Source organism: Penicillium subrubescens (assembly GCF_028828155.1).
Source record: "Penicillium subrubescens strain IBT 31985 chromosome Unknown utg000001l_segment0_segment0, whole genome shotgun sequence".
Taxonomy (NCBI): Eukaryota; Fungi; Ascomycota; class Eurotiomycetes; order Eurotiales; family Aspergillaceae; genus Penicillium; species Penicillium subrubescens.
The window spans coordinates 1768241-1793615 of record NW_026643151.1 but is presented as its reverse complement, the minus strand read 5'-3'; the positions used below and the strand labels follow the sequence as shown (position 1 = coordinate 1793615).

Here is a 25375-nt window from a genome sequence, read left to right as displayed (position 1 = left end):
GAGAGAACTACTGTGAAGGAATGAAGCCTGGAGATTGCGATTGGACTGAAGAACCATGAAAACGAGAACGAGAGAGTCATGGGTACCCCCACTAAATCCAACTGAATGACTTGGACCCTGCTCAACCTCTTTCCGAAGTTATGGTCAACCTACTGGGTCACACCTCTTAACTGGTACTAGTGTACCGGCGACTAGGACGAAAACAAACGACAAAGGGAGCGGACGAGACTAACTACGAATGTACTGTACCGAGTCCTCCGCACGACGGGGACTGCCAATGACGGTGACCATAGGGTATGGAGTCACTCCCGACTGGAGACTGGACTGCGTATTGTACGAAGTAAGCACCAAAGACAAGTCACGAAGAAGGCGGGCCACGTGGTAGATCGACATGGGTCTGGTTGATTTACAGTTCCCAATCTTGGTTTGTCTTCCTGTCTTAGCTATGTTGGTTAATTTAGTTTATTTTGCGAATCGCTGCCTGTCTAGTCCTAGTGAGAGTGGCAAAGTCAGATGTGTAGGAACGGGCCCGTCCTGGTCTCGGATCGAGGGAGTGATCTACGGTGATGGGCAGTGTGTGTCTCCGTTTGGTATATGGTATACGGGGTTTTATAACCAATTAGTAGTTATTGGGTAGTTGGACTAGGAGAGTTTGGAGAGTTTGGTTGGAATTCGTAGTAACGCGTTTTTTAACTATGGAGTATATGTGACGAGACCAGTAGGTCTGTTACTTTGACGCCCGTGGCTAGTAGCTACGACCCGTCTCGAACCAGAACTTCTATTCTATAAGGAGGAAATGATAATAATAGGAAAAAAAGAAAAGGGAAAAGAAAGAAAAATACAAAATCATTCAGAAATGCACGAGGCATAAAGAAGCAATGCAGCAGAGAGAGCCCATTATTGTCTTAGATCTAAGCCCAAAGCAGGGTCGCGAGTCACCGAGTCATCCAGTCCTCCGAAGCAGCAACGAAGTGCGAAAGGAAGTATGGGTAGAGCCGTAGAGGAAATGGTAAAAAAGAAAAGAAAAGAAAAGAAAACTTGGGAATGCAGTTCTGCAAACACGAACTAGTGAAACGCCACTCGCTTAATTCTCGGCCATGTCCGTCCGTACGGGTGACCAGCCCGTGACTAGTGAATGCGGGAGGGTGCCAAATGGGCGGGTCTAGTCTGAGTTGGGCCTTAGTACGAAGTATACGAAGTGTAGACAGAATACTGGACGGAGAACGGAGGGTAAGGCCGGTAGTTAGTAGACACGGAGAGGAGTAAAGAGAGTAAGTGTGTATGCATGCATGTATAGTATGAAGACTAGAGACTGGAACACCCCTAGATCGTGATCGATCCAGTGGTCATCACAGGGATTTGGCAAGGGCGCAGCAGGTGCAGGGGGTACAATTCACTACGGAGTACTGTAGGGCACTAGGAATCTTCCGGATTGTCAAGGCAAAAGGTCTGCAAACCCTAAATCTGCAAAACCCGACGAGTGGGTAAGGCAGAGTGGATACCTGATAACTGAGATGGATACGTTGAAATACATGAATAGGGTCAAGTATAGGAAGAGAGCGAGAGCGAGGAGATAGAACATCACCAAAAAATCAAAAACAACCAGGGTAAACAGGGCGGGACAAAAAAGACGAATGATGCAGCGCAGTTGACAACTTGCTCGTAGGGCCTTTCCCAAGGGCGATCGAGGACAAGACCCGATCCAGACGGGCCTAGACGGGCCGATCGAGGCCTTAACAGCCGCACCAGCTTTTTCCCCAGATGTGCATTCTTCGGCTCCGACTGTGGCGCGGTTTTCTGCTTTTGTTTTTCTGCTTGGGATTATTTTTCGTTTCCCTATGGAATGTCTAGTCTGATCAAATAATCATATTATCATCCACCCCCTTATGGCTTGAACCACCCATGTCCCGATGCGCATGGTTTCTATGGTTTTTCTGCCCTACCTCAGCCCTGTCTTCCTGCCTGCCTGCCTGCCTGCTCTGCTTACCACCACCATCATTGACCACCGCTAAGGTTTTAGCGGGCTGTACTTTCCATATCGCCGGTTCCGCCCTGTGTCGTTAGGAAACGTCTTCCCGGTCGGGTTCGACGTGTCCCTCAGCCAGCCTCAGCACAAGCCCCATGTTGTACTGTATCTATCGAACAATTGATTCTCCGATTACATACTGTATACTGTACTCGCTATCTATGGAGCCCCATGAAATGATTTTAGCAATATCGATTTGGTATATCGATTTCGAAGGTATTACTCAACTCGCCGAGGAATTGCCTTCTTTTCGTATCTCTGTATCTATGTATCTCAACCATCCTTTTCTCTCTTCCTATACCGGCCTTTGCAGCTCCAATCCACTGGTCTCCTCGAACATCTGACCCTCCTCAACCATGTTTTCGAGGTGGTCTGGTATACTGACAGGCCCGCTTCCATATTCCCGAGTCCCGGGCCCCCGGGGCGGCTCCGCCCAATCAGTCTCGTCGATCTGTCACTATAGTTTAATAGCCTACCAGTCGATCCATTTCTTTTTCCCTCCTATTTCTGGAAGAGAGAGAGCATGGACTGTGGAGAAAAGAAATCATGTCTAATTCTCGTTAGCATGATAGCCCTTTTCGTTGATATCACCCTTTTCATTTCTCTCTATACTCCATTTGTATTCTTTTGTCGCCACCAGAAGAGGATATGAACTAGTGTCTAAGCGAGACAGTCAACTAGTCAACTAGGATTTGTTCGACCTCCAAAACCCTGTCCCGTTTAGGCAAGAGGGTAAGAATAGCAACACGTCGACCACATGGTTGGCACCTGCATGCCATCCGGTTTTTTAGTGTTTTTTAGTCTTTTAGCGTTGTTGGGTGGTTTTGTGGTTTTTTAGCGTTTGGTTTTCTGGTGGTTTGGTTTTTGTTCGTTTTTTATTTTTTTTTCTTCACAGTCCTGATCAATTCTCCAGCTCCAACCAAATCCTGTCAAATCGACGCAATCCAGCTCTCTCGTCCCAAATCCCAAGCTAACCCAATTCCATCCCCGGACGAACCGGGCGTCTCTCGTCCCTTTTTTTTCCCTTTTCCTATCCCATCTTTTCCACTGTCTTCCATTATACCAGCCAACCAGTCAGCTTCCTCCGATCTGACCTGTTCGTCCTATTCCCACACCACCCCCTTCCCTTTCCTCTCTTACCCTTCTGACTTTCGACATCCCTCTCATTGCTTTCCCTTTTTTCCCTCCCTATCTCCACTCTTTCACATCCCGGTACTTGCGTCTTCGCATCCGAGATTCTTCCCTTCAGATTCCCGCCACCCGTCAAGCCAGAAAGGAACAAGGCTGCGCCCGCTCGAACCATGCAGTCCTCTCGCCAGTCCACCGGTTCTTTCTCCTGCAGGTTGATTTGCATTTTCCTGCTCGTGATGTGAACCTACATAACTTCCCATTTTTCCCACCCCCCCGCCACAACTCCAGTTCTTCACAAGTCCAAAGTCTAGACCACTACTCTAACGATTATTACTCCTTCAAACCTCCTCCCCCATATTTCCCATACTTCCTCTTCCTTCATTCCCTAATCCCGCAATCCTTAATTCCTTCCAAAACTCCTACTCAATTCCTCTTTCCCTTCTTCTCCCTGTCTTTTCTTTCCCCTGTCTGTCCGCTCTACTTCTCCCACCTTAACCTTAACCTTCCCCTCTCCTCTCCACCCCCACTCCCCCAGTCGCTGATCATTAGATCACTACCCGCGATCGTCGCTATACACTTCTACACTCTATACTCTATACTTCTTAGTGGCAACCGGACTTTTGATACGATCTGCACTTTTGCAACCCGTCTATCATCTAACCGTCAACCATCGATTGTCGGTGGTTGACCAATTTACAACCCCGCAAAGTACGCAATTGCGATCTCGGCTGCTGCCCCCTATCTTTCAAAACTGACAATCACCCCCCTCCCAGTCCTCGTCTCAGGCACCCAGTCAGCCTTATGACGGTCATCAGCTTGGTAATGCAAAACCGCCGGGGCCATGCCTCCGCCAAGCGTACGCTCCGCCTACCCATCATCGCCCCGAAGGAGGAAGTCCTCGAGGGCAAATCAGACAAGAGTATGATCGCGCCGCCGCGTATCCGTCTTCCGCCGCGATCTCGGACCGGCTGCTGGTACGTTTCTCAACTACCCGCCTTTGCTTACAACGGATTCCCCAGGGCTAACTTTCTTTTTTGCTTCAATTAGGACGTGTCGGGTGAGTTCCTTCATTCTTCCTCCAACCATTTAGCAAAAAACCATTTCAATTGACCCGGTGTTTTGGTTCACGCATTGCAGAGCCGAAAAGGTGAGTGTTCAGAAATTCCTGTGTCCTTCATGAATGAATTTCCCTTGGCTAATCGAACATTCTTGCAGTTAAATGCGATGAGGGACATCCGCAATGTAATGTAGGGCACATTCCTCAGCTTCGGCATTTCTTTCTCTCGCTCGCTCTCGGGATTTCAGACTCACCGTTTACTCCTTTAGCAATGTACGAGACTCGGCCATATTTGCGATTATCGGCCACGGCTAGCTTTTCGCGATGATACCCCGCGCATCATGGGCCGTATGGCCGATGTGAAGACTGAGGGAAATGTGGTCTGGGATCGTAAGCTCTCCTTTTTTCGGTGCGACATAAGTCCCTCGTATCGTACTATTTGGTCTAACGGTTTTTTTGTAGTCTCATCACCGGGATCAACAAGCGAGGACCGGTCTGGAAACGATTATTTCTCTCTTGGAGATGCCCTCCCGGCCTTTTCGCTATTGACCTGCGATGAGGAGCGTGAACGAAAAGCGGAGATTACCACCCCAGGCACATACCATGTTATTATGGTCCCGGATAGCTTCAGCTCATTACCCGAGTACGCCGACGACGCGGAGAAGCACAAAGCCACTTTCACCGAGTCCGTATACTCGGTCACGAGTAGTCCCGTGAGCGTGATCAAAACTGAGAATGACCCAACCGACGATCCCAATGTAGTCATATTGAAGACTTTTGAGGATGTCACCCGACGCTCGTCTTCGACCGGCAGAACCTCAAGGGTATCGCCAACATCTGAGATTTCGGATCCTTTCTGCTCCCTCTCTCTATCTCCTATCATGGATTCTTTCCCATCTCCCGTTCTCGGTGAAGAGCATGGCTCTTCATCATTCCTTGTCGATTCGCGTATGGATCACTCGGCTCGGCAAAGGCAACAGGACTCGACGCTATTCGCCCATTTCAGACACGTTGTGTGGAAGCAATTGTTCCCTCATGACCGGAGTCTGAATGACACATACGGATTTGACCGCAATGGCATGACTCTGAGTGTTGATTTCCTCGAGCGGGAAGCCGCCCATTTCCCTCCGGTATGTTCGGTCGTCCACATTGAACGTTGAGTGGCCGTATACTAATAACGAGTAGCTCTCCCATGCCATTATGACCGTGTCGGCTCTCAGTCTGTCGCACAGCGGCACTGGACAAAATGTCGATGCGCTGCAGTATTACCAGCAAGCATTCCCTTCCCTCCAGATCAGCCTACGCAACAACGACGACCTTGTCTCGGACGGTCTTTTCCTAACCCACTTCCTCCTACTAATCTACGAGGTACCACTCTCACGCATGTCTCTTATAGTTTGCGCTAGTTCCATACTAATACTCTCTGTTTTCCTCTCTAGGTCGCAGCCGCCGAGCCCCACGGCTCCAACCTCTGGTCCCATCACATCTCCCGTCTCCTCCACATCGCCCTCCTCCGTCGGTCCAGATTCGGCCGCGAACCACACCCCTTCATTCTCTGGTGGATCTGCCACATCGATCTTTATGCCCTGCTCAGCGGTGCAGGAACTGGCGAGTTCGTACGGACTATCATGGACAACCAGATGCTCCCGGGATCAGATAGTCTTCTCTACCCTTCTGTGAATGAGGGATACAGTGTGATCTATCCCGATGAGCATGAGAGCTTACCCACTCTCATGCGCCTTTATGCCGATACCTTTTCCTTGGCGACCCAGATTGGATTCCTGGGTTCTAGGCTGCGTCAGGAGAAATTGACAGTCCCCTTCTCTGAATTCAATCAGCGAACCAAGGAGATTGGTGAGCTGCGTCAAGCTCTGACCCGGCTGTGGGAAGCGTCTGATGTGGCCTATTGGTATCAGCGCCAGGAGAGTCTCCCGCGGCGGTCGCAGGAGATCCTACAGCAGGTGAGTTTGAATCGCCCTCTAGATCCTGACCCGATTCCCGTGCATTCAGTACTAATCATCCATTCTTCCAGTCGGCAACTTTATTCCACGTCAGCCAGCTCTTCTCCTACAGCAGCATGTGGCCTCGCCAACGCCTTGAGTCAGAGTTCACCCCCGACGGCGAAATCGATCACCACGCAGCCGAAATCCTGCGTATCGCCGAGCAGACGACACATACCCGTCGCGCCGACCGGCACTTTTTGGTCTTCCCCCTCTTCCTCGCCGGTGCTACCGCATCAGCTAGTGGCCTGAAAATGATGGCCATGGAATTAATGACCAGTATGGAAGATGAGGAAGACGGGATGGGCCGCAATGCGGCGACTACCCGGGCTATTTTGCAGACTGTCTATGAACGCCAGATGGATTGTCTGATGCGAGTGGGCCACACGCTTGATGTGGATTGGGCTGATTTGATGGCTCAGGAAGGTCTGCAAATGGTCAATTTCGGGTTTTAGGTGACTTGGATCTGGGGTTGTTGGTTTTGGTTTGGGTCATTGGCGTTTTTTTATCTTTGCGGGCATATTATCGGGCTTTTGGGCATCTGTGTGTGTGACTGACTCTTTGAGCTCTTTCTTTTGTTTTGGTCGTGTCTTTTTGAGCTGAGCTTGTTCTTTTTTTGGATTTTGGGAAGCTTGTATTATTTGCATGAGTGATGACGGATGGAATGTATGTATAGAAACGAACACGACTTGTTAATAATGTGTCCATGGAAAGACTACGGCTACTACAGCATAGTACTACAGTATTTGATCTTCGGGTGGGTCTAGACCGTAGAAAGTAGGGCAGTCAACAGCTTTGCATGGTACATAGGAATATGGGTGCATGATACATGGTACAGCATGTATGGTTGGACTCCACACTCTATCCCGAGTAATGATAAGCCAAGTTAAATTGACCCAAGGTACGGATGTGATGTAAACACCAAGTATATCGAAGTAAAGAACATAAATCTACGATCATTTCAGCTGCAGCCAATCACACTCCCAATCAAATCCTTCACCATCACTTTTTATGCCCAAGTACACGCCGTGATGGGCTCCTCGTCACCTGCGGGGTCGGCGTCTCGCCCAACTTGGCGCTTAGCAGACAGCGCGAAACTGGAAACTGGGATTCCTCGCCAGGTTGCCAGATTCTTCTCATTGCTCTCATCTCTCATCTCATCTGATCTTTTTCTCTCTCTTTCTTTCCCAGACACATTACCTACAATACAACCCCTCCATCTCATCTCATCACCTCCCCCTGTCAATTTATTTTTATCACCACCTGTTCCAACCTTTCGCCCCCTATCTCCCCCACCACAGGACCCATTAGTGCCCGCTCTGCCCCTCACTGACCAAACTCAACACCGATCACACCGATCGGCGCATCTAGCTCCGTGATTGGTACTCCCAGTGCATTCGTTCTTCAGGTGGCTGCGGTGCATTGTTCTGCAACTTTTTTCTTTCCTATCTACGTGATCTGCAACCTGCAACTACTCATCCCTATTGTTGAGCGCATCCGCATCGCCTCGCCTGCATCATGAATCCAGGCGAGAGCCGTGCCATCCATCCGGACGGCGAGCTATTCCTCAACAACACAAACACAACCACTTCCTCCTCCGGCAGGCCGGACAGACAAATTGAGCCGCTACGCATCAATAAACGGGACTCGGCCAGTCCCCAGTCTGCCTCAAGCCCACCTAACATCCCCCTTCCCTACCCCGATGACCGGCCCCGTCCGCAACTGCGCTCGTCGAGCTCACACGATGCCCGTCCTACGGATGGCTTGCGATACAACTCGCCGCCCCCGGCCAGCGCGGGTTCAGGGTCTGGCTCAGTAAGCCCCGCAGATTACCCGTCTGCACTGCGTCCCCGCGATGGCCGCGAGCCCCGCGTCGCAACTCTAGCTGAGCGTCGCGGCGCAGCGCCCAAGCCGCTCCCCGAATCCCCAGGTCCCGATGCACCAGATGCTGCTGCCCTCGCAGCAAGGCCATACCCCCGGCCACCGACAGCCTCGGCACCCGTCGAGACCGGCGAGCAGCAATACGACTATCGCCAGCAGTACTACCCACCACCGGTCAGCGCATCGTCCAGACCAGGCTCGAATCTAGCCCCGCCCTCCTCGTCTTCAGGGATTAATCGCATCAGCTCAACGGCATCGACATCGACGACCCGTGCCCAGCGCGGATCACCCCCGCCTCCGGAGACGCCTATCGTGGGTCCTGGCCAGCAACCGGGCTCTGATATTGAGGCCCGGTATGCGGCGGCGGGGATTGCGGGGACGGGAACGCTGGCTGGATTGCAGTCGCAGAGCTCGGCCGCGGCGCAGAGACGTGCTGAGCAGTATGTTGGGCAGCAGCCGACTTTTAGTCAGCAGGACTCGCAGAGGCCGTGGACGCCGACTGAGTTGCCGGGTTCGCAGCCTCATGGGCCGCCGACGGTGTATCAAGGTGCTGAGGTAGTTAGTCCCGGGCAGGGTGTGGCCCAGGTGCAACAACCGGGTCAGTATGGTAGTCCGCCGCATCAGCATCCGGGGCAGTATGGAACTCCTACACCCCAACATCCGGGGCAGTACAGCAGTCCTCCGCCGCAGCATCCTAGTCAGTACGGAGGTCCTACGCCGCAGCATCCCAGTCAGTATGGCAGTCCTCCGCCACAGGCCCAGCAGTCGCAGCTGGCTCCGCTGGACCAGTCATCGAGGATCCCTGCGAATGCGCTGGAGCACGATATTGATCGCATGCGCATCAGTGATGAGCCTCCTCCTGCTTATTCGAGTGTTTCTGGCGCGGGTGCTGCTAACGGGTACCCGAATGAGAAGCCGGGTGTTGCCGCGGTGGGTGTTGCTGCGGGTACGGCGGCTGGAGCAGCTGCTGGTGCTATCGCTGGGCATCCTGCTATTGTCAACCAAGGTCATCCAGCTATAACCTCTGCGCCCTCGCCTGCACCGACTGCTTCAACGGAGGGCCATCCTGCCTTTGCGAATGATCTACGGCAACAGTCTGGCGCGGGCCAGTCGCCTCAGAGCGCCGTTGCTAATGGCCAACCTCAGTATCCGCAGCAGCAGCAAGCACAGCAACCTGTTCAGCAACAAGCATCGTACCCGGCACAGGTTGCCTCTCCAGGACCCTCCGGCCCCCCACCGGCCTCTCCTCCACCTTTGCCAGAGGGTTGGATTGCGCACCTCGATCCTAACTCCGGCCAGTACTATTATATCCATCTGCCCACGCAATCTACACAGTGGGAGTTCCCGAAGGGTCCCACGCCTTTGAACCTGAACGAAACGCCCCTCTCTCCCGTTGGAAGTGTGTACAGCAGCCATCCTCTGACATCCCCGGGCTTGTCAGCTTTCGGCAAGCCTCTAGCCTCTCCCGGTGTTCCCCTGACCCCAGGCTTTGAGAGCCTGCAATCACCGATGGCGGGATTCACAGGCCCTCCACCGAGCAGTGGTATGGACATCTACAAAACCGCCCCAACCAACGGCGTCTACTTTGGCCCGTATCTGCGATACACGAACATGGATCTCGAGCGCGGTCTTTGGCTTGGATCCATTCTCCTCGTTACCGACGCCGCCCAACCGCCTACAATCCACCTGCATCAAAGCGTGGACCTCTCCCCGAACCCGCGACAGCTCAAGGCCATCAATATCGCCGCACACCAGCGATGGACCTTCTACAAGTACGAAATCGATCTGCAAATGGACGATGCCGGTCCCGCAAAGTGGACCTACGCCATCACCTCCCATCTCGGCTGTACACGGTACGAGTTCCTCGTCGCAGGCCGACACGAGACGAACTGGCGATTCATCGCAACATCCGGCAACGATTTCTCGCTCAATGTGAACGCGAACGAGCGCGCGCGTCTCGGCGGCGTTGGCTTCATGTGGAAGGATATCATGCAGAAGCACAATGAGATTGGCGGTTTCCATACACAGTTGTGTCTTGGTGGCCAGATCTATGCTGATCGTATGTGGAAGGAGATTCCGTGTTTGAAGCAGTGGCTTGCGATTAGTGGGAAGGAGGCGAGGAAAAATGCGCCGTGGACGGCGGCTAATCAGCAGGATGTCTCGCATGCGTATTTCCATTATTATACGAGTCATTTTGATCAGCCGTATCTGAGGGAGAGTTTTGCGCAGATTCCTTATATCTGCCAGATTGATGATCATGATATGTGAGTTTTGGATAACACGCTGATGGGTTCGTGTGTGGATTGACTTGAGCTAATACTGATGTGCTCTATCCAGCTTCGATGGCTTCGGCTCGTATCCCGAGCATATGCAGTTCTCGAATATGTTCAAGAACATTGGCCGCATCGGTATCGAGATGTATCTCCTTTTCCAGCACCACACAACTCTCGACATCCTCCGCAATGTCAACAACGACACTGATCTCTTCACCATCACCGGCACTGGCTGGCACTTTGTCAAGTACCTCGGTCCCGGCGTCGTTGTCGTCGGACCAGACTGTCGCTCCGAGCGTAATCCACACCAGGTCATGGCCGGTCCCACGTACCAGGGTCTCTTCCCCAAGGTTGCCATGTTACCTCCGAGTGTACAGCATTGTCTGTGGATGGTCTCTATGCCTTTGATCTACCCCCGTCTGGAGACGGCCGAGCATATCGCGCAGACTGTTGCTACAGGCAAGCGAGCCGTTACCGGCGCGTATAACGTGTTGGGTAAGGTGACCAGCTCGGTTGCTGGCGTCGTTGGTGCGAAGGAGTTTGTTGGCTCGGGCTTTGACTCTGTCAAGCGTGCTGTTGGCAAGTCAGGTCTTATGGGTGGTATTTTGAGTCCATTTGGCGAGTTCGATCTCATGGATGAATTGCGTGATCAATGGACGCATGAGTCCAAGGTACGTCTCCTCCACCCTCTCCCGCTCCCCTCATTTGTCCAATACTAAACCACTTTTTCTCCCAGGACCTCGAACGCACCTACCTAATCCGCACCCTCCAAGGAATCGCCCACCAAAAATCCCTCCGAATGACCTTCCTCTCCGGCGCCGTCAACGTCTGCGGCGCCGGCCTAGTCCACGACCCCTCCCAACCAACCGACCACAAAACAATGTACCAACTCATCGCCTCGCCAGTCGTAAACACCCCACCCCCCTCCTACGTCGTCAAACTCCTCCACAGCAACTCCAAACCCCTCTACGTCCCCGCCAACGGCCACCGCTCCTCGTCCACACCCACCGATACAAAGGAGGACATGATGGAGATTTTCCAGACGGATGTGAACGGCCAGCCGCGTGAGCATAAGAAACTTATGGCGAGGAGGAATTATGTTGCGATCGTTGCGTATGATCCGGATGTGGTTTCTACGCCGGCTTTTGGGATGCAGATGCATCAGCAGGCTTTTAGTGCGGTTAAGGCGAAGTTGAGTCTGGCCGCGGACTTTATGGTGCAGGGGGACGGGGCTTATGCTAATGTTGTTAAGTTTGGACCGGTTATTGTGCCGTGTTTGGAGGAGGGGAAGTAAAGTAGATATGAGGTGGATTGGATTGGAGATGATGGTGGTGGACGGTTTCAACCGGTCTCGAATTTTTATTTCCGAGGCTTTTGGTGGCAGGATTGATGATTGCTCTTATGATTTTGCTTATGACTTTTCTTCCTCGCATTTGATTCTGTTCATAGCTTTGATCTTTGCGTTATGCCTGTGGGCGTCTTTTCTAGATATCTACATTTGACTCGTACTACACATGTGTCCTTCCTTGCCATTTGTTACTTGACATAGTTCGACTCTCTGCGAGAATCTGCATTCAATTCTACAAATGCCTGTCTTTGCGAGTCACATATGTACATAAGCTAGAAATTGAATGCATCTCCAGTGTCGACATCCGAGATCCCATATTGACAAATCTCAAATCAAACGCCCGCTTTATCAAGAACATGAAAAATCATAAAGACAGCCTTCTAAGCATCCCATTTAAAAAGATCACCGCCAGGCACACACAACCCAATGCGCCAGAAATAATCCCGATGCGCATAGAAAAGCTCCCACAATCTATACCGCGCCGGAATAAGAGACCAATCCCAATGCCGCGGGTACAATGGAGCTGTCTCGTCCTCCGCGCGAGACGCACACCTCGAAGAACCAACAAGCCTCTGCTTGCCGAGGATAACCTGCTGATGCTGATCCGGTTGTGGGTCTTGCTGCAGATCCTCTTCTTCTTCTAGACAAGGATCGACCTTCGTATTAAAGATATCCAACGGAATGTCCAAATCCTGAAGAACATCCAGCAACGAGATTGCAGATGTCTCTGCGCCAGCGATACATCTCACGTCCTCATCGCCCGAGCAAATTAACACATCCTCCTGAGCTGGCGGCAATTCAGCCTTGGAAATGAATACCTCCGATGCATGCGGTGAATACCCCCATTCCCTCAGCGGTAGTAGAGGAACAGGATCGTCCACATGCGTAACCCGACGAATACGGCTTGCCTCAGCATCCTCGCCATCCCGACTAAACTTCCCAATTTGAAAGGCTTCGTCTAAGAAAGTCGCAAACTCGGCATTTCCAACCATCGGTGAACCAAAGGTAGTCACAAGCGGATCCCAGCCTTTCAAACGCATTTCCAAACCGGCTAGTGTTGCGACTGCGCCGCCGAGGGAGTGGCCAACCAGGGTTATTTCGTAGTCTGGATGGTCTTGCAACGCTTGGAGGACGATGGGTAGAATTATGGGACGGGTGTTTAGCCAGGATTTCATGAAACCCGCGTGGACAGTGCAGTTTTCGCAGTGTACTGCGGGGAGAGGTGTTGTACTATCATTGTTATCCTTGTCGTCATCGCCTGTGTAGGGGATGTAAGACTGCGGATAGGCAGAAAGATCAATTATCGTATTCGTGATCGAGTATGTACCCCGGAAAGCGAGGACGATGCGCTTTGGTCCTGGCGCGTGCGAAAGTGCGACGTAGCCGCATGAGTCAGATAGTAGTATACCAGTATTCCATGTCTGTCGCGCTTCAGTCCTGTAGCCTCTGGTTTGACGGGGATAGTACTAACCTCTATTAATTCCAAGTTCGGAAACTCCACGCAGTGACTCAGGCACTGGAATGGTTTCTGGACACCCGTTGTTCCCACGCAGTAGGATATGTCTACCAGGCGGGATAGTTCCTCGAGGGAGTTGAATAGTTCGTTTGAGACGGGTCTGGTGCCATTTTGCGCGGTTGATAGACCTAGGATCAAGGAGGCGACACACCAGAGTGTGAGGCCCCTGAGGCGCAACATGTTGGCGGGGTTGAGGAAGGGAGATGAGGAGATGGTCTGCGGCCGTTGAAATGGAATCCGGGGAAGATGATCTGATTAGGTAATCGGTCATGTGGAGTCTTAACGTGATGGGGCAGCGGGTCTGGACGGATGACATCATGGGACCGACAGTATGTAACTAACTACGGAGTAATTAGGGGTGACGATGAAAAGACCACGATTGTGCGTGGCTTTTGGAGGGAGAATCGTGGTCTTTTCACCTAGCGTCTCGGACACCACGGCGGTAGCCAAATTAGGCTTAGCGTATTATTCATAAATATGTGTACATACTCAAGTACCCAGTGCGTAAAATCATAGGGCAAAAGGTATAAATAAGCCTGAATGATCAGTTTAGGTTATCGTTATATCTAATTTTCTCTAAGAGAGCGAAGAGAGATACTGTTGTTATACATAACAGAAGTGTAATCGTTCACGATGCCAAAAAAAAACTCGAGCTAAGCGTACTGAAATCGACTGGAACTTATTCGTTCACCAACCAGATACGCAAGTCAACAGTGACTATGCCGAAGCTACAAAACAAAATCTGAAGTATATAGAACGCAATTTTCGCAAGTTGGTCGATCTATCCTCTTACTTACTCTTTCCAGGTCACTTACAAATAATACTAGGTTTACCTAAAGACTAGACCCACCCGATGCTCAAACATAGCTTAAGAATATTACATTACGGGTAGTTGAAGGATTTCTTCGATAGTATCTCGACAACAACAATGTTGAATATTAGTCTATATTCCTTGTTTTCGTAAGATATTTCAGAATATATTGGTGTGAAGAAATGCGCCGCGAATTTTCTTACGATCTTCGTCGAAAGATAACTATAGTAAGTACTGTCGGATTTACGCTGTGTGCATAAACCCTGGTGTGGTGTGCTTATAGGCGCACACAGGTCGATCGAATACCACGATTATGGAAGAGAGACGAAAGTGCAATTGAGGTGGGTCGGCAGCGAACAGGTTGAACAGCGGAGGGTCAACACAGTTTAATCAGAATTGCCTTGAGCTCTATTCGTGAGTGAAAATGGTGTCAAACTTATTCAATTTAACTAGGGAAACAGGCAGTATTTATAACTTTGGGTACATAGCAGAATGTCACAGGAAAAGACTGATGAAAATCCGAAATAACATGGGGGCATACGAGAGTGTTAGGAAACTCGTTGCTTTTTCCATTTGATGCAGTAGTTGATAATCAGCATCGTATATCATGAAGCGGTGTATAGGGATGCAGATTTATGCATCCGATTGCATTTAGCGCGCGCATGCATGCATGCGCTCGCTTATTGCGGGATACGCACACACACACATGTTGACATATATTACCTTGTATATAGCTATACTATTTGTCGACATGAGTGGGTGCATAAGCCCATGCTATCGAACTTGACAGAATGCGACGGAACGTCCACGTGACGACGATCTTCAACGATTGACATCAACAACTTGCACATATGACGAAAGAGCTTCAACACTCTATATTTCTTCTGATTTCTATGAGATTCTAGTCTGACGTATTGCCTTGATTTCATGAAGTTATAAATATTGCCTGTTTTCTATAGCTAGTTGAATCAAGTTTAATGATTGTGATGAAGTTGGAGCATTCTTTTATTATAAGTTAACTTCCGATTCTGAGCCGAATTGTACGACGACCTGACCTGACCTATACGATTCTTCGCTAATCGTATACTGATTTGACCAACTGTGCACACTCGCTTGCTTGTGCACGCCGAAGGATTTATGCTGACCTCGTAAATCCGACACTATTTAACAGGAGATTGCTTTAGTGTAAGTAAGCCGCCGAAGTAGTTAGATTTATATATAGAAAATATATTATCTACTGCGATATAAACCTTCGGAATTTTCTGCTCGACAAAAACCTTGATCTTATACTTGCAGACTTTCAGGGAATACTATAAACTATTGACGGCAGAACGTTACTCGACGGACTCTCCCGAGAATGCTCTAAGTTATTTATACCTCGACCTTATAGGGACTATATATATAGGGTCAGGTTAATGGCACTACATGAACGTTACTCGCACTACATACTAAACCTTTTTGGGTCCGTACCCGCCTTGGCAACTTTTCACCACCAAAAAGGTACATCCGACACCTAAAAAACCAACTACGGTCTACCAAGGCTTCCGTCTAGATATTTCTATGAATAATAAGCCCTTTTTTGCGGTCGCTCTTAGGGTCAGTATTTACTTCGAGCACGTCACTATATGTTTACCTATTATTCGGTAATTATTATGGCTATTTATCATAAGAACCAGAGGAATATGACTACACATAAAGACAGCGATATCTCTGTAGGTCTTAAATGTACCTTTTGGTGGTGGGGCGGACGTTAACCGAAAAGGGCCTAGTTTGTAGTGCGAGTAACGTTCATGTAGTGCCATTAACCTCACCTTAAAGATACCCTACCAACCATTGCACGTAAAGAAACATCAACTGAGGGTTGCCATCAGCACATATATCCATAATTTGCCTTATTTTCTGTCTCAGAGCCCCAGAATGGGCTAGTATATCACTCGTAAGAGCGCCTTCAAAAAAAATCAATGGCCGGGTCGCAGACGCTCGGCAATGCGGTGATGTCAAGCTCTTTTAAACGGTCCGCAGGCATATCACAGCCCAACTGGTGGCTTTCTCTCTGAAAAGTAGCCAACTCTTATGACAAGGTGCAGACAAAGCAAAATCCTGAAAAAAGAAAAGGCACCTTCGAGATCGATACGGCCCTTAACACCACAATCTCGTGTTTATGTTCTGTCACTTATCACCAGGTCCGATAAGGTGGTCCTTTCTGCTAGAAAATTATCGATTTCCTTACAAACTCAACAATCCAATGGATTATATTAATCTATATACAGTTGTTGTTTGTCCAGAGAGAAAAGCTTCTGCTTTAGGTACCCACACCATCCAACACTACCTGAAGAAAAAGGATGCCAGTGCGGCCTCCTGGCCCATGTTGACCCTGTCTGTCAGGCGTCGCTCCGAGCTCAGGTAGACATCAGGGAGCCACTCTGGTTTCGGTCCGCCCAGAGCCATAGTAGCAATAGCCTGGCCCGACAGCCAGGCCTGGCACATGCCATATCCATTAAATCCGGCCGCGACCCACTCGCCTCCTTCAATGTTCCTCTCGCTCACGCTGGTTGGCACGCTACCCACAATCGGGAGTTGATCCGCAGTCATGCCGATGATTCCAGACCAAATCCGATGAAGTGAAGTGCCAGCAGACAGAGTATTATTCGTAATGGAGTTAGTCCAACCTTCATTGAAGAGCTTCTTCGGGAGCAAGGTGGTAAGGTTGCCTGCTGAGTCGGCACTGATAACGGAGTCATCAGAAGACAAAAAGTCATCCAGTCTCTGCATATCTCCTCCTACAAAAAGATCACCGGTCTCGGCATTTTGCTGCATCCAGTATAGACCTTGTTCGGTCACGGTAGTACTCTCATCATATGACATCTTCTTGTGGAAGAGCCATGAATTAGCGCGGTTTCCCCACTGGGGACCTGGCTTTTGGGACGACATAGACAGACGGCATGGGAAGATAGGGCCCCTCAGTTTTGGTAGGAGGTGACCAGTGAAGGCATTCACGCAGTGCAAAACCTTTGCCGCTCTAACAGTCCCACGAGGGGTCGTCAACACATAGGGGTACGCGGCGTCGGAATCTTCGGAGACGGTGATCGACGTGACTGGGGTCTTGGTTTCAACTGAAAAACGTTCTGGATAACGTTCAAGAAGGAGCTTGAGAAGACCGGTGACTAGCTTATATGGCCAGAAGACCTGAGACTTGACCTCCAAAGTACCAGCGGACTTCTTGAAATGATATTTCTAGGAGAAAGGGTTAGTACTGCTCACAATAGCTTTATCTAAGTAGATTTATTAAGACATACCTTCTCAGCAGTTTTTCCGTCGATAATAGTGAATTTCTCCTTCGGGTCTACGGCTTCTTCGTACAAACGAACAGACCGACAAACTTCGGCGAAGCCTTCCTCATCTTCGAAGGTAGTGACCGTTGTGACGTCTCTGATCTCACTTACCTGGTCGAGATTCTCGGCTTTAGCAACCCGCTTAATCTCTTCCAGCGTGAGGTTACAAAACTGGGCAATATCTCTAGCGGCCTCAGCCCCGAAAGCGTCGGCAAACCGACCATAGAACTGGGGGGCATGGCTTAGCAAGAAGCCTCCATTGCGACTTGTTGCTCCGGTAGTTAGAGAACGAGCTTCAAACACGGTAACTCGCTTGTCGCGGCCCAGTTCACTCTCAAGGACTGTCCTAGCGGCGTTGCAACCGGTGATGCCAGATCCAATAATAGCGATTTCAGTACACGCCGGCAACTGGCCTGACTGGATAGTCGCAAGAGGGTGTGCCGGTTCTTGCCAGGCTGACACAGTTGGGTTTGGCACCGGGACTCCAGGATCTTGGACGACTTGGGCCGCTAATTTAGCCAAGAGCGCTGGTGGAAGCTCTGGTGTCGCCATCTCTGGGGTTCGGTAGGCCGCAAGGTATGAGTTGGAATAAATTCAACTAAAGAGGACTGTCGACTGAGCTCTGCCGTGCGTTTGTGTTTTCGTCCATCGAAATACCCAGCGCCGTGCCCTCTATTTATATGAATATCCTGAACTGAGCTTATCAAGAAAACGGCTCTATACCCCATGGTTATCTTCTAGAATGAGCTATAAGGGTGATACCTGATAAGCCAACCCCGCCAATGCGAGGTCGGCTTCGGTTCCCGCGGCTCCGTATCCATGCCACAAGCGGTAGCGCTGGGTGGCAAGAACGGCACCGATAACTGGATCGTCTCTCTGAAACTCCGCAATTCCGCGACTCCGAATCATCTCTCCCGCACAGCGAACCACTCGCCTGTTTCTTTCTCTGCATCTGATTTTACTTTACCGCGGAAGACATTGACCTCGGAGCCGCCGAAATGTGGAATATCGTACCAAATTTGGTGATGATCTGCTTCGGGGCCGATGAGGCAGCGAGGGCTTTAAGTATGGGCTCCTGATTCCAAACGACTAACACGGACAGAGCATTACTGTGGTCCGTACGTAACCACGCCATCGAAATTAGTCGCTACGCCTTTCCCCAACACAAAACAATTTATCCATCGCGACACTACCCTCCAGAAATGAGCAATATTTCCAACGCTCGCAGGCCCGTTATCTTCGTTGGAGGCGCAGACCCAATCTGTGGCGAAGCTATCCGGCTGTTTGCGAACGCAACTGATGTGCCCATCGTTCTCGCAGACGCCAACGAAGATGCTCTTCGTCGAGTTGTGGCCAAGCTAGATGGCAGAGATGTTGCTATCCAAAAGGTGAACATTTTCAACCCCGATGAGCTCCGCAACACTATCAGCGACGCTGCCCTTGTGGTCCAGGGTGCACAGCCGTACTACAAGACTTCGGGGCCCGTTATCGCCGCCTGCATCGACGCAAAAGTGCCCTACCTTGACTTTTCCGATGATGTTACTAGCACGCTGGAGTCACTCGACCTCCACGGGCGGGCAGCGAAAGAAGGAGTTTCTTGCTTTATCAACTGTGGTTCCGCGCCTGGTATGACAAACTTGCTGGCAGTGGAAATTGCTCAAGAGTTCGACATCGTGGAGAGTATTGATGTTTACTGGATGGTCAGCGAGGAGGGCGGGGAGTTAGGTAGAGAGGTTTTGGAGCACCTGATGGATATCACTGGTGGACCTTGCTTGACCTGGGCTGACGGCAAGGCTGCAGTTCATGAGAACTGGGTTGAGACCTCATATGCCCCTGTTATCGAGGGTTCCAATGACCTGTTCTACGAGAGTGTTCACCCGGAGTCAGTTACATTGCCTCGTCGATTCCCTAACGTGAATCGAATTCGGACTTCCGGCGCTCTTTACCCAAGACCCTTCAACGGCCTAGCCCGAGGGCTTGGTGCTGCCGTCAGCTCTGGTGGTCTGTCTATGGATGACGCTATCTTCTTCCTTGCAGGTTTGCAAAGCAAATCGTCTGGAAACTGGTCCGACATGTTAACATCAATCACCGCGCAACTCCGGGGTGGTGATATTACGCTCAACCAGTTGTCTGAGCTCGCTTCACTCGGAATTTCATCAATGAAACCATGGAACTATGCTCTGTGGGGTATCGTTGACCAGGTCCGCAAAGGTGGATGCACAATTGCTGAGGTTCTTGGCTTTTTCATTGACAACATACGGGGCAAGCCAGCAGCGCGTCGCGGGGGCATGCTTGTGCGCGGTGTTGGCACCCGTAACGGACACCCTGCCGTAGTCACTCGACGAACCCCTACGGTTCATAAGGACTCCTTCCTAAAGGGAAGCATGGCAACTTCGATCGGAGCATGCTGTGCAGCTTTCACGCTATTGGCGCTTGACCTGGGGGAACAAAGACGCCCGGGCGTCTATTGCCCAGAGGACTGGGCTAAGCCAGAGGCCTTTTTTAAGGCGTTGGAGAAACTCGGCTGCCCGCGGGATAAGATAATCGAGTCGATCTAGATATAGAGTTGACCAATAACTATCTTCATCGAGTTCTTTAGGAATTAGTACGCTGGGTAGTAAAGCTTCCTCGAGAAGACTCATCATGATACCTGCGGGCTGAAGTATCTGCGAGTAATTTGCACATCAGATACCACGTTAGATGTGTCTAGACCCGACGTGCATATATTTGTGCAGCCTTGACAAAGCCGTAATCAGTTTTAAACTCACCGAATTCTGAATAACAGGAGCGACGATACTCATGGAATTTTCGCCGGATATTGCTTATTTGAACACCCCAAGTATGAGATACGAACGTATGCCTCTCACAGTACATTACAGCCCACATTAGCAAAAGTTCCCATTTTCGTTGTCCGAGTTGACGGCAGTAGGCTGTTTGTGTATTTGCCTCCATCTCAGAAGACTTTTGCAATCTCACGTGCCGCTACTCACGTCCTATTCCATTAGGCCAAAAGGTCTAATTCCGAGAGCAATTTGCATTGCAACGGTATATATAGATAGGTAGCAATTTTCCGTTACCACACTTGAATGGGCTCCACATCTTGGATAGATACCTCTTAGACAGATCCCCCCTGTTACCCCTGGCGAACTCAGGTCATCAGTCATCTTCCCTTGTCTACTTCGTTCCCGTAACGTAATTCCCGGCCATCCCGATCATCCCATCCATTCGCGCATTTCCAAGCTATACGGTATACCCTACGCTACACTACAAAGACGCATTAATAGCCAAAACTCACGCGTTGATAATGGCTAACTAGTCATAAATTGACAATTAGAAGAGGATGCGCGTGGAGTAGCGCCTAGGCTAGCTTAGACCTGGTACTTACCCACGTCTAACCTCCGGACTCTCTATCCTACCCGCACCGCGGATGGGTAAGCGAACTTATCGACATAAGGCTCGTGTTGTGGAGAGCGCACGGCCGAACTCTAACCCGACGGTCAAAAAAAGGTTAAAGCGGAGCCGACTTCATGCTGCCTGGCGGCTCCGATGTGACAAAGTGTTACATCCCAGCTCAAAAATAGTCTCGTAACCGAGGTCCGCTCCGCCAAATATAGTTCGCGTGCCGTGAACAGGCTTAGCTGCCAGGCATTTAAACCAGCCTGCTTCTAACGGGTCATTTCTTCGGAATTATACTAATTCGGAGTATCCTCAGATTACTCTTTCACGGATCATTACTTGTTACAGTTTTCTGGGCCACTCTAATCCCGAAAACGTCTCACTGGAACTACAGACATGGCCGCCCCTGCTAGCAAGACCATTAAAGACCTCAATGGCACATGGGTTTTGGTAAGCTCTGAACAATCGCGAGATATGACTTTCGTCGCTCCAGGCTATCCAAATCCTTTAGAATCTTCGCTGATGTTGGCCCTATTGACTAGAATAAAAAACTATCTGATTCAGCCGACCCAGGCCTGGTTATTCAAGGAATTGGTTTCTTGATCCGCAATATTATCCGCGTGGCGCCTGTTACAATCGAAGTCAAGCAGTACGAAGCACCGGGTAGTTCGCCGGCCACAGATCCGTCCGATGTTGTACATATCGATATTGTGCAGTCAGCTCCTGGTACCAGCCCCAGCACGGAGCTTCGCTCTCTGGATAACGTGGCTCGCGATCATTCAGACTGGCTTTTTGGAGACGTCAAAAATCAAGTGCGATGGACTGCTCCCGAAGAAATCGATGACGATTACCTTAAATCCGGCTGGCTCAGCGAAGAAGGAGGTAAATTCCTGATTTACAGCCAGGAAACCAGCGTGGGCAAAGGCTGGACAGCCACACAAGTATGGGGCTTTCAGACCGTTGAGGGAGAGCGACGTCACTGTCGTAACATTGTGATCCAGAAGGAGGCAAAGCGGGTTGAGTTCCGATTTGTTTATGACTGGCAAGAACCCAACTGATTTAGTGGTGCAATAATTCACGTGCTGTTTTGAGAGGGCCAATAGATCGTTTCACTTTGGAAACGTCTTATAGCTTGGGAACCTTGTCTTGATATGAGATATTGTGGCTTCCGCCGAGTTACGGTGCAGAATCTTAAGCTAGTTGGGTACAGTACACGCTGAATTATCCCGTTATTGGAAAAGAACAAAACTCTGTTGTCTATCTATTTGCGATGATTCAAAATAGATAGAAATATCCATGTAGTGCCTGTAATACTTGCTCTATGGCCTAGTTCATCTTTTGAGTCATAATAGGAGACAGAGGCATTCCACAAATAATTTGCTATTGATCTGATGCTAACATGAAATGGTAAGGTAGAACCATACAACACAGCAAATGAAAGCACGTCTGATATTATAGGTCAGTTCGTTTAATATATAATCATTGCGCCACGGGCAAATTTAAGTTTGAGAGAGAATAGCCGTTCGAAAAAGGACGCCAGCAATTTCGGGACATTTAGGTAGATTAATGATCATACAAGCTAAATAATAGGGTTTGAACAGGTCCTAAAATTCGTCGAATGGTACAGTTTGATCCAGGTTCTTTCTTTTGATCCGCAACAACTGACTTGCACCTGCTGCAACTCCGCATGCGCTCATTTTCAAACCTCTTACACTATGCTTTTTGTGGTTCTATCCTTACAGTATTGAATAGTTTATACATTATATTCTAGTTCAGATCTTGTTAAAGTAAGCTAATACAATATGTACTAGTGTGCGGCAGAGTGAATGAGAGATAGGATCAGCGGATCCGAGGTAAATCCCGCATTATTTACAAGCAAACGAGCAGATTAATGATCTTCAAACGGAATACTCGGCCGACACCGGAGGGGACTCGTGCCTTCTGCGTATGCCTAGGGATCCAAGCCCACCAATGCAATACCTACCCATAGGCATCAAGCTTCTGCTACAATGCCAAGAACGCTATTATCTTACAAAAAAATACCACAATGATTTGTTATACTGCTTTTATACGGTCACATCATAATCTATTATGACATGCAGTATTTAAAAAGCGTATCTCAGTAGTCACTTTCCAGGGCTACATGTTATCATAGAAACTTTATGTTTGCTACAAATCCGAGTGCAGGGGGATTAGGAGCCGCGGAGTTGTGGGCCGTAAAGCTGTGGATCCGCGAAACCGCGGACCATGTTCTCCAGCCGTCGCTCTACTGGAAACAGAAGATTGCGGCGCTACTTGAAATCATTGCAGAAGTGCGAGCTGAGATAATTAACAGCAGACATAGCGAGGCAGACGGCTGGGAGCGGGTGAAGAAGAATCCTGCTCGGTTCCGGCTACGCAAAGAAGCGCCTGTAAAGGTATTCAAATATATCCCTCGCGCGCACAACTCCATCAAATAGATATTATAGGTGGTCCCCCTGTATTTTGGCCCAAGTGGTAAAACACGTACATTCACCTGACATTTTTCCTGAGAGAACTATGGGTCCCCCTTTAGAACTCCCTCGAGCCATTTGATAAGTTTCTTACCCTGCCCTGTTTCCACATTGTCCCCAATATATAAATTATATAGAAGTGCGACGTGGGCTTCCCGCTTCCCTATGAAAAATTCCACTTGAGGAGAGCCGGCCTGTTCAGTTAGCCTTTAGACAATGCCCATTTTCTAAATGCTCATAGCAGTTAAATAGGAGCATACCTTAAAGTTTGCCACAAAATCCTTGATATCAGGAAGCATGATTTCGTTTTGTCCAGCTAGAATTAAAACTTGTTTCACTGGGAAATCCCGAAACCAGGTAAAGGGCGCAGTAGATGGATCAGTGTAATAATCCCTCTTTGAATACCACAAATACGCACGAGACCATGGGCCAGCAACATATGGGGTGAGAATATCGCCTCTGCAGACCAAATTCTCCTGGGCCTGATAGTCGAGTGAGGTCCAGGGGGCAATGAGAGCGAGTCCACCCAAATGTTCGGTGGTGTCAAGCTTTGCGATAGCCGGGTGCCCATGAGTCATATGGCTGAGCACTCCCAATGCCAAATTCCCGCCGGCAGAGTCTCCACTAACTATCACTCGGCCAGGGGGCCTATGTGCTTATGTCACAATGTACCGAAGTGCCTCGACAGCTTGAGAGATCTGCGACGGGTATTGTGCGTGCGGTGCAAGTGTGTATGTCAAGACAAAAATCGCAAGGTCGTTGTTGTGGGATGCTGCAACTAGGCTCTCCCAGAACTTAAAGTAGCCCATGTTTACAGGAAGACAGAAACCCCTCCTACACAACTTCCCTTACAGGGGACAGATCACCAGGGATGTCCTTGCAGGATTACAGACCCTTGGGGTAACGAGACACTACAGAACTGAATTGAAATGTATCTCTGCGCGTGCCACTAAAGGACTATATGGGCTTAAAATTCTACACTTTAAGAGCACGGATTGAGTTGTAGTGCGGGTAATCCTAAAGGTAGCTAATATTTATAAGCAAAGACGAATCACATCTATAAAATATTCAATAGAAAATAGGCCATTTTTATGCTCTAGCAGTGTTCACTCCAGCCTCAGTTCAATGACTATAGAACACAACGAGAGCTGCGCCAATCCGCTAAAGAATGATTTGGTGGCACTCCGCTTAGTGCAGCATATACTCTGGAAGTCTAAACAGCATTTCCGAACAGCCAGGAATATCGCACTAACGACCATTCGGAAAGATTTTGTAAGGATATACTCTATAAGTCAGGATAGAGGCCTGTCAATCAGGTAGGAGAAATGGAGCCAAGTCAATAGTGGAGAAAGGTCAAAGACTGTTTCTTGAGGATCGCAAAACCTCTTCAACATGGGTCAATTTATATACAGTCTCATCACTCAAACAGGAAGGAGATGTATCCTTGGTAGGGAAATGGGAGCGGGGTGAAACACGAGGCTTGTGTAACCTCTGTCAAGGGTGTTCCCTGCAGGAGTTCGTACACGTACTGATGCCGAAGCCCCAGCGAACCTCCACAGAAAGCCTGACGGCTTATCAGGCCCGGGAAGCCTGAGGCACTAACACTTGGGAATAACCTCATGCCAGAGGTTTCGCCACGGGATTTGCCGAGTGCATTTACATCAATCTCGCGCAGGGGAACCAGCTTTCCCCCGGTCCTGTCGCTGATGCCGTTGAGGCCGTCATCGCCGCAGCCTTCTTCGACAGCTCGGAGGACATGCAGGTTGTCGAGAGCATCATGAAGGCCTTCAACATCCGCTGGCCCTGAGAATAATTCGATAACAGGTAATGTCATACGTCGTCTTCCCTATAAGGACTACAGTTCAAAGCAACTGGCTACATTAATGTGACTTGATTTTACTAGTGACTTTGCGTAAGGGCACAAGGAAACTTCCCTGCGACGGCTGGTCAGCGGACCTGCAAGGCGCAGCGGTCGCTCTGGAGAGGCAGGGCTGTTTGTGTCATACTGTTCCCTCGCTTCTTCGAGGTCTTCCGCGCCTTGTAGGTCGCGCTTATTTGCCCTGGCAGGCGAGTTTCCGTATGCCCTTACGTCGGGAAATGGGCTTCTTCAAG

The 25375-nt window shown here is 49.7% G+C and overlaps 8 protein-coding genes across 8 annotated transcripts; 5 read left to right on the top strand and 3 right to left on the bottom strand.

The window, feature by feature from the left end:
• The first annotated feature begins 3439 nt into the window (after positions 1 to 3439).
• N7473_000572 (uncharacterized protein) lies at positions 3440 to 6949 on the top strand. Its single transcript, XM_057146512.1, has 8 exons — positions 3440 to 3865; positions 3931 to 4131; positions 4373 to 4399; positions 4484 to 4604; positions 4677 to 5344; positions 5400 to 5582; positions 5654 to 6175; positions 6247 to 6949. Exons 3-8 carry the CDS (start codon positions 4382 to 4384, stop codon positions 6667 to 6669), a joined length of 1935 nt encoding a protein of 644 aa, XP_057014398.1. The 5' UTR covers positions 3440 to 3865; positions 3931 to 4131; positions 4373 to 4381; the 3' UTR covers positions 6670 to 6949.
• A 783-nt stretch (positions 6950 to 7732) lies between these two features.
• On the top strand, positions 7733 to 11662 carry N7473_000571 (WW domain protein; the record flags this gene model as incomplete). The annotated part of the gene is made up of 3 exons (XM_057146511.1): positions 7733 to 10359; positions 10433 to 11039; positions 11105 to 11662. The coding sequence occupies 3 exons, from the start codon at positions 7733 to 7735 to the stop codon at positions 11660 to 11662; spliced, it is 3792 nt and encodes a 1263-aa protein (XP_057014397.1).
• Positions 11663 to 12096: 434 nt separating this feature from the next.
• On the bottom strand, positions 12097 to 13412 carry N7473_000570 (lipase family protein; the record flags this gene model as incomplete). Its single annotated transcript, XM_057146510.1, has 2 exons — positions 12097 to 13137; positions 13188 to 13412. The coding sequence occupies 2 exons, from the start codon at positions 13410 to 13412 to the stop codon at positions 12097 to 12099; spliced, it is 1266 nt and encodes a 421-aa protein (XP_057014396.1).
• Positions 13413 to 16368: 2956 nt separating this feature from the next.
• On the bottom strand, positions 16369 to 17927 carry N7473_000569 (NAD(P)/FAD-dependent oxidoreductase; the record flags this gene model as incomplete). The annotated part of the gene is made up of 2 exons (XM_057146509.1): positions 16369 to 17277; positions 17340 to 17927. The coding sequence occupies 2 exons, from the start codon at positions 17925 to 17927 to the stop codon at positions 16369 to 16371; spliced, it is 1497 nt and encodes a 498-aa protein (XP_057014395.1).
• Positions 17928 to 18577: 650 nt separating this feature from the next.
• On the top strand, positions 18578 to 19933 carry N7473_000568 (saccharopine dehydrogenase family protein; the record flags this gene model as incomplete). The annotated part of the gene is made up of 1 exon (XM_057146508.1): positions 18578 to 19933. One exon carries the CDS (start codon positions 18578 to 18580, stop codon positions 19931 to 19933), a length of 1356 nt encoding a protein of 451 aa, XP_057014394.1.
• Positions 19934 to 21167: 1234 nt separating this feature from the next.
• Positions 21168 to 21829, top strand: N7473_000567 (uncharacterized protein; the record flags this gene model as incomplete). The annotated part of the gene is made up of 2 exons (XM_057146507.1): positions 21168 to 21221; positions 21314 to 21829. 2 exons carry the CDS (start codon positions 21168 to 21170, stop codon positions 21827 to 21829), a joined length of 570 nt encoding a protein of 189 aa, XP_057014393.1.
• Positions 21830 to 22933: 1104 nt separating this feature from the next.
• N7473_000566 (uncharacterized protein) lies at positions 22934 to 23230 on the top strand (the record flags this gene model as incomplete). The annotated part of the gene is made up of 1 exon (XM_057146506.1): positions 22934 to 23230. One exon carries the CDS (start codon positions 22934 to 22936, stop codon positions 23228 to 23230), a length of 297 nt encoding a protein of 98 aa, XP_057014392.1.
• A 77-nt stretch (positions 23231 to 23307) lies between these two features.
• Positions 23308 to 23841, bottom strand: N7473_000565 (uncharacterized protein; the record flags this gene model as incomplete). The annotated part of the gene is made up of 2 exons (XM_057146505.1): positions 23308 to 23457; positions 23524 to 23841. The coding sequence occupies 2 exons, from the start codon at positions 23839 to 23841 to the stop codon at positions 23308 to 23310; spliced, it is 468 nt and encodes a 155-aa protein (XP_057014391.1).
• Positions 23842 to 25375: the final 1534 nt, after the last annotated feature.

What these genes read in the sequence shown, in the direction of transcription:
- N7473_000572 (XM_057146512.1), top strand. An exon ending in GGGAAATGTGGTCTGGGATC is followed by an intron (nt 4,605 to 4,676) that starts GTAAGCTCTCCT and finishes GTTTTTTTGTAG; the next exon opens with TCTCATCACCGGGATCAACA. An exon ending in AAGCCGCCCATTTCCCTCCG is followed by an intron (nt 5,345 to 5,399) that starts GTATGTTCGGTC and finishes AATAACGAGTAG; the next exon opens with CTCTCCCATGCCATTATGAC.